At 53.3% G+C, this 6,707-nt stretch overlaps 1 protein-coding gene across 1 annotated transcript; it reads left to right on the forward strand.

Annotated features, from left to right (window-relative positions):
• Window positions 1-1,167: 1,167 nt before the first annotated feature.
• On the forward strand, window positions 1,168-6,556 carry LOC102819155 (kallikrein-1-like). The gene is made up of 5 exons (XM_006868136.1): window positions 1,168-1,213; window positions 2,631-2,790; window positions 3,993-4,276; window positions 4,420-4,556; window positions 6,401-6,556. Exons 1-5 carry the CDS (start codon window positions 1,168-1,170, stop codon window positions 6,554-6,556), a joined length of 783 nt encoding a protein of 260 aa, XP_006868198.1.
• The last annotated feature ends 151 nt before the right edge of the window (window positions 6,557-6,707 follow it).

Raw genomic sequence — 6,707 nt, forward strand, 5'->3', positions numbered from 1 at the left:
GCCAAGTCAGTTCCGACCCATAGCAAACCTGTACAGGGTTTCCAAAGAGCAGCTGGTGAGCTTGAACCCCAGGCCTTGTGGTTCAAAACGATTTTGCAATGCAGCTCATTAACCCACAGTGCCACTCCAAGTGGGTAAATCACTCCCAGTGTAGCTCCATGCGCTTGCACCTCGGCGAGCACAATCTGCGCAAGCGCGATAGCCCTGAACAATTGAGAGCTGTTTCCCGAGTCATCCCGCATCCAAACTATCAGACTCTCAGCCACCAACACGACATCATGTTGTTGAAGCCAATATGGCCAGCACACCTCACCAGGCAAGTGCACCCCGTGGCATTACCAAAGCACTGCCCCCGTCCAGGGGATGCCTGCGTGGTGTCTGGCAAGCATGCACTGTTTTTCCCATGGCATGTGCTCACTTCATGTCTTTGTGTCACGTTTTGATAAATGTCACAATATTTCAAAGTATTTCATAATGCTACCACAAACTTGGATGCGAATACTGAAAGTGCCATGGGTTGCCAAAAGAACCAATAGATCTGTTTTGGAAGAAGTGCAGACAAAGTGCTCCTTAGAGGCCAAGATGGCCAAACTTAATCTCTCATATGATGTTGGACCAAGACCGGAGAGTATTTTGTTCTGTTGTGCATAAGGTGGCTATGAGTCGGTACCAACTCAATGGAACCGAACAATAAGTGCATTTGGGGAACCAGATTCCCATCTGGAGGCACAAGAATCAACTTATGAGCTAAGGCTCACGTGCAGTGGGAGATGGGAGCTGAGGGACTGACGTTTGGTCTCAGAGCCCCACTGATGGTATCCAGGGGCACACTGGGACTTTGGGTGCGAAGGTCTGACATGAGCTTTAGGCATATGAGACTTTGTACCAGGGGTCAGTGATTCCCCCACCCGTTTCTGGGCCCCCATCAGCCTCTCCTCACTGGTGCGCTCCTCAAGACCGGTCCTGTGAGATACAGGTACTCCCTAGTCTGACCTCAGTCCCTGGGAACGCATCCAGGGTGACCCAGGGCTCTCAGAACAACAGGTGTTGCAGGGCAGGGGCAGGGCTGGGGGGGGGGAGGGGCGGATATGGGTTTTTAAAGTCTCCCTAGGGAGGCTCCTCAGCTAATAGCTCATTGCCTGCCTGACCCTGGATACCTCTGTCATCATGTGGTTCCTGGTCCTGTACCTCATCCTGCCCCTTGGGGGCACAGGTGAGATGGAAGGGAGGATGCAGGAGGGTGAGTGGGTCCTATACTCATGTGGCTCCTCTTTACGCCCCTTAAGTCCCTCCCTCCCACCCAGAACCCCAGCATCTCCCTCCAACCCACAGACTCAGACACCAGCTGTTTTCCTATTTCTCCCAGACCCATGTCAGAACTAGGCCCTCTGCACAGTCCTCACCCATACACTAGGTTTCTGCTCCCTCCTAGGAAACCCCAGAACTTTCTGTCTTCCCCTAAATTCACCTTTCCAACTTTGTTTTTCTGGAGTCTGAAGATCCCAATTCGTTCCCCCTCCAAAATGTAATTCTCAGAGGGTTAAACCCTGTTTCCTATCTCCCTCCATTCCAGCCCAGACAGCTTCACAGGGAAATCCATATCCCTTCAGTACACTCAGTTCATCATCCCTCCCCTTCAGAAACTCAGTCTCTTCTGCAATGACTATCTCTCACCCCTTCCTCTCTAGAGCCTGTCCTAGCCATGGCCCCAGTCCTATTTTCTAAGACCCCTCACCTCTTCTTAGATGCCACTCCAAGTCACAGGACCCCACAGTCTCAGAGGCTCCCTCTCTCAGTCCTTAACTCTAGCCTCTTCTTTCACCCTTTGAGCTGGAACCCCAATATATCCTAACTCTAACAGTCCTACTGACCCCAAAGTGATCTCCAAAGTTTCCAGCTCAGATGTTCATTGTTGGCATCCCAGACCTGACTCTCTAAGTCTGCATCCTGCTCAGAATCCCAATAACCCACCCAGGCTTTGACATCTCCTCCACCTTTGTGGCTGTTGTGAATTGCTGTCAAGTGGATTCCGACCAATAGCTACCATGTATAGGGTTTCCAACGTGCAGCTGGTGAGCTTGAACCGCCCATCTTGCAGTTCAAACAACTTTGCAGTCTGGCGCATTAACCCACATCCTTACCGTCAGCCTCAACTCTCTCCCTTGAGGTTGTTCCTCAATTCTGGTACCTCATCTCAAGATCACTACTGCCTGTCCCCTTGTCTAAGACCCTGAATCACTTACTATCCCATCCCCAAGTGACTGCTTTCTTCACATACCGTCTTGGTATCTCCCACATTGATTCCTAGATTTTGCTCTGATCTCAAAACATAAAGTCTCCCAAACCTGCTGCCAGCTGTTGACCATGTCCCCTAGTCCCTGACATCTGGTCCCCAAATCCTGACCCCACAACCCCCAAATTCCACCAGACACTCTTTTTTCTTCTCCGTCAATCTATGTGGCCAACCACCCACATGTACCATCTTGAGCATGACTTTAGAGTTCTGGGACCTTCTGGGTCACTTGCCCATCCCTATCTGCCTTCAGCCCTGATCCTTATCCCCAATGTCCCTCCTAGTTCCTGCTCTTCCTGCCAACTCAGGCCCACCTAACCCAGCATCCCCTTCACAGGTGCTGTGCCTCTTACCCAGCCCCGGATCGTTGGAGGCTGGGAGTGCCAAGAGCATTCCCAACCATGGCAGGTGTCTGTGCACGATTTCAACATACCTCAGTGTGGGGGCGTCCTGATAGACCCCAAGTGGGTACTCACAGCTGCACACTGCAAAAGCCAGTGAGTAGGGGCCTGGGGCCTGGGGAGGGGTCACCTGTGCTTCCACTGAATGAGCAGGGGACCTTTCTCCTGGGAGAATTACAGGAGAAGCTGGGGACAAAAGGGAGAGTGAGGAGGTGGTGGTCCAGGTCAGAAAGAGAGAGACACAGAGCGTGGGCTGGACCATCCCACAACATCCCTCTCCTTGACAGAGTCTCTTCTCTCTGTGTTTCTCTTTACTGTCTCTGTGTATCTCTCTGTGTCTATGTAGTTGTCTGTTTGTGTTTCTTTCCTGTGACCATGCTTTGGTCTCTATCTCTTGGTCTCTTCTCTCTCTGCCTTTGTCTATCTCTGGTCTTTCTACCGCTATCTCTGTCTCTGTCTCTGTCTCATCCTTCATCTCTGACCATTCTTTGTCTGGATCTCTAACTCCTTGTCCTATCATTGGACACCCACACCCCAGGATGGGCCTAGGGGCCTCCAAAGATCCTCCCAGGACCTGCAGGAGGCTCTCTGTCCCCTCTGCCCCCAGTCCTGCCATCCAGGACAATTGGTCTGCTCTAAGGAGACTCTAGGAAGGGCTGGAGTGAGCTGGAGCCTGAGAGGGGGAGGCTAGGGAAGGAGGAATGGGGGCCTGGGAGGGAAGGAGCCAGGCCCCCACCTGCTGGGGAACCAATATACTTGTCCTAGCTGCAGCTGAGCTAGTCTCAGGCACTCCCCGACCCTCCCACCTGCACAAACCCCACCTCCCTATCCTTCATCCCTCCTCTCTCAGCTCCCCCAGGTCCTCTTTGTCTCCTGTCTGTCTTCAGGTCTGCCCCTTTCTCAGTATGTCTATCTCACTCCCCTCCCTTGTTCTGTTCTCCTCACTCCCTCTTCTTCCCTGTGCCCATTTCTCACTGTCTCTGATGTTTCTGTCCTTTTCCTCCATGTATCACTCTTCTCCATCTCTGCCCATCTCGGTCTTTTTTCGCACTTTACACTCTCTCTTTTCCACTCCATTTCCTTCTGTTTGTACAGGTCTCCGTTGCCCCAGTCTATTTCTCTAGGACTCTGCATCTTTCCTCTTGCACCTCCTTTTCTTCCTCTCTCTATCTTCCTCCTGTCCTCCCTCCCAGCCTTCCCTCACTCTGGTTTTCTCTCTTGGAATCCTCCCCTAGGGTCCTCTTCTCCTGTCCCTTCACCCTGAGCTCATTCTCTCCATGTGTCTCTTTCTCCCTCAGGCATTTCAAGATCTGGGTGGGCCTCCACAATCTGCATGAGTTGGATGATCCAGTTCAGTTTGCTGAAGTTAGCGCCAGCTTTCCACACCCGAGCTACAACGTATCCGACAACAAGCCTTACTACTCCCCAGATGAGGACTTCAGCTATGACCTCATGCTGCTTCTCCTGAAGAATCCCGTGAAGATCACAGATGCCGTGAAGGTTCTGGCCCTGCCCACCACAGAGCCTGAAGTGGGCAGTACCTGCACTTCCACAGGCTGGGGCAGCCTCAATCCAAGTGGTAGTAAGTGTGGACCAACCACGTGGGGTGAAAGGCAGACCCCCAGGTCTGAGGGAGGAGAGGCCTGAGACATCTGGGTCTGAGGGGATATCTAGTTAAGGAACAAGGTGAGTCCAGACACAGTCCTGTTTCTCCCTGGCCTGTAGCTGTGTACCCAGATGATTTGCATTGTATAGACATGAAAATCTTTAAGAATGACGTGTGTGCCAAAACCCACATCTATAAAATAACGGAGTCTATGCTGTGTGCTGGGCATTTGGAAGGAGGCAAAGATACCTGTGTGGTGAGTCAATTTCCCCTCTCCCCACAAATCCACCAGTAGGACTGAGGGAGGGGTCCCGGTACCATGTGGGGTGAGGACCCCAAGCTCAGGAGACATCTGTCTCCACTACTTCTCAGCTGTAGCTGCCTCCATTGCCCCCCGCAGCATCGTCCAAGTTCACTCACCCTCCCCATCACAGTTCCTGCATGTCTCCCTTCACCACACATTTACTGACCACTTGCTATACGCCCAGTGCTGTCCTAGACCCTGGCAGAACAGGAGTGAACGAGACACAGAAAGTCCTCTCTCCTAGATGGGGACAGGGATCCACAGTAAACACCACACATAAATGGCAGTGAGCATCAGGAGAAGAGATGGGCTGTGGGGGCACGGAGGAGAGCTAGGAGTACTGGGAGGAAGAGATCCCACTGACAAGGTGACACTCAAATACCTGGAGCAGGTGAGGGGAGAGCCGTGTGGAAGTCTAGGGGAAGAGCAGAGGGAAGAGCAAGTGCAAAGGCCTGTGGTGGGGTGGGCTGGTGAGTGAGGAAGAGTGAGGAGCCCCTGTGGGTGGAGCTTAGTGATGAAGGGGAAGAGGGCAGGAGAGGACATCAGAGAGGAGAAGGGATAGACCTGAAGGACCTGTGGGTAAGCTGAGGACTTGGCTGTTGCTCAGAAGGAAATTGTAGCTGTGGGTGTTGAGCAGAAACAGGACAGGATTTGCCTTAGGTGTCAACAGCTCCGTCTGGCGGCCACTGGGAACAAACTGACAGGAGAGAGGAGAGGCAGGTAGTCCACCAGGCCAGCAATAATGGGTGCTGGACCAGGGTGGTGGCAGGGATGATGGGAAAAGGGATCCCATTTTCCAGACATTTCAATGAGAGCAGACTGATTGCAAGTGTGGAGTGAGAGGCAGAGAGGAGTCAAGGGCACTCTCAAGCTTTTGTCCTCAGTGACAGCTGAGCATGTCCAAGGAGACAGCTAACTGCACCCCCACCACACACACCACACATGCATTCCACCCCACACATACAACCCACTTGCAACCCACGCCATACACCTGCCTCACACACATACTGCATACCTCTCTCACATGTACGCCCACACACTCATACACCCCAATCCACATACATACTGCACCTCTGATTCACGGCTCCTTCCTACACACACACTCTGTACACATTCTCATCAGATCTCAGTTGAACCCAATTGCTTCCACCAAACCTCACCCTCCTCACTCCAAGATCCCGAGTCCTCCAGTCACAGAACCTCCCCAACCCCTTCCCTCCCCCTGTAGATCTGTCCCCAAACCTGGTCCCTCCAGTCCCATGATTCTCTGATTGTCCCCTCCTTTCCATCCCACTGTCTTTGTCCATGCACACCTGGATACTCTCCCAGCCTTCAGTACCTGCCCCTCAGCCCAACACCCACCTGATCCCAGTGGGTCATTCACTTTCCAAACTGACCCTGCCCCTCCCCTGCTCACAGTCCTTCTGTGGCTCTCCAGTGCTTCTAGGGGGGGTGTCCAGTTATGGCAAACTTCCTGGGAGAGCTGGCATCTGTGATAAGAACTGAGGGTGAGGGCTGGTGTAGACAGATCCTGCCCATCCTCTCACTGACCTGTCTGCGGGGACTGACTCCTGGACATCCAAGTGCCACCATCCCCACTGGGCAGAACTCCAGCCCCTGTCCCCTCGCTGGGACTCCCTGCCTACCTTCTTGTGGGGCTGGACTCTGGAGGCAAATGTCTCTCCCCAGAGCTGGGCAGCTGCTGTGTGTGCACTACACATCCAGGTCTGAGGGGAGGTCATCAGGCCTGACCTGGGTCTTGCTGACCTTTCTCATGCTCCCCCTTGTGCTCTTAGGGTGACTCGGGAGGCCCACTGGTCTGCAAAGGCGTGTTGCAGGGTATCCTGTCTTGGGGTGACAACCCATGTGGCCAAGTCGGAAAGCCAGCTGTCTACACCCGAGTGCTTTCATACGTTACCTGGATCCGAGAAACCATGGCGGCCAACCCCTGAGCGCCTCACCTCGCCTTTACCCACATTAAACTCGAATGCACAGCAATAGCTTGCGTCTTCATCCTTTCTGGACACTGGGCCCCTGGGAGCTCAGGAGGCTCCATGTTGTTGGGAGGCTGCAGTCAGCCACAAGGAGGGAAAGGAAGGGGCA

The sequence above is a fragment of the Chrysochloris asiatica genome, unplaced genomic scaffold (assembly GCF_000296735.1).
Source record: "Chrysochloris asiatica unplaced genomic scaffold, ChrAsi1.0 scaffold00116, whole genome shotgun sequence".
Taxonomy (NCBI): domain Eukaryota; kingdom Metazoa; phylum Chordata; class Mammalia; order Afrosoricida; family Chrysochloridae; genus Chrysochloris; species Chrysochloris asiatica.

What these genes read in the sequence shown, in the direction of transcription:
- LOC102819155 (XM_006868136.1), top strand. Translation starts at nt 1,168, where the DNA reads ATGTGGTTCCTGGTCCTGTACCTCATCCTGCCCCTTGGGGGCACAG. An exon ending in CCTGCCCCTTGGGGGCACAG is followed by an intron (nt 1,214 to 2,630) that starts GTGAGATGGAAG and finishes TCCCCTTCACAG; the next exon opens with GTGCTGTGCCTCTTACCCAG. An exon ending in GAGGCAAAGATACCTGTGTG is followed by an intron (nt 4,557 to 6,400) that starts GTGAGTCAATTT and finishes TTGTGCTCTTAG; the next exon opens with GGTGACTCGGGAGGCCCACT.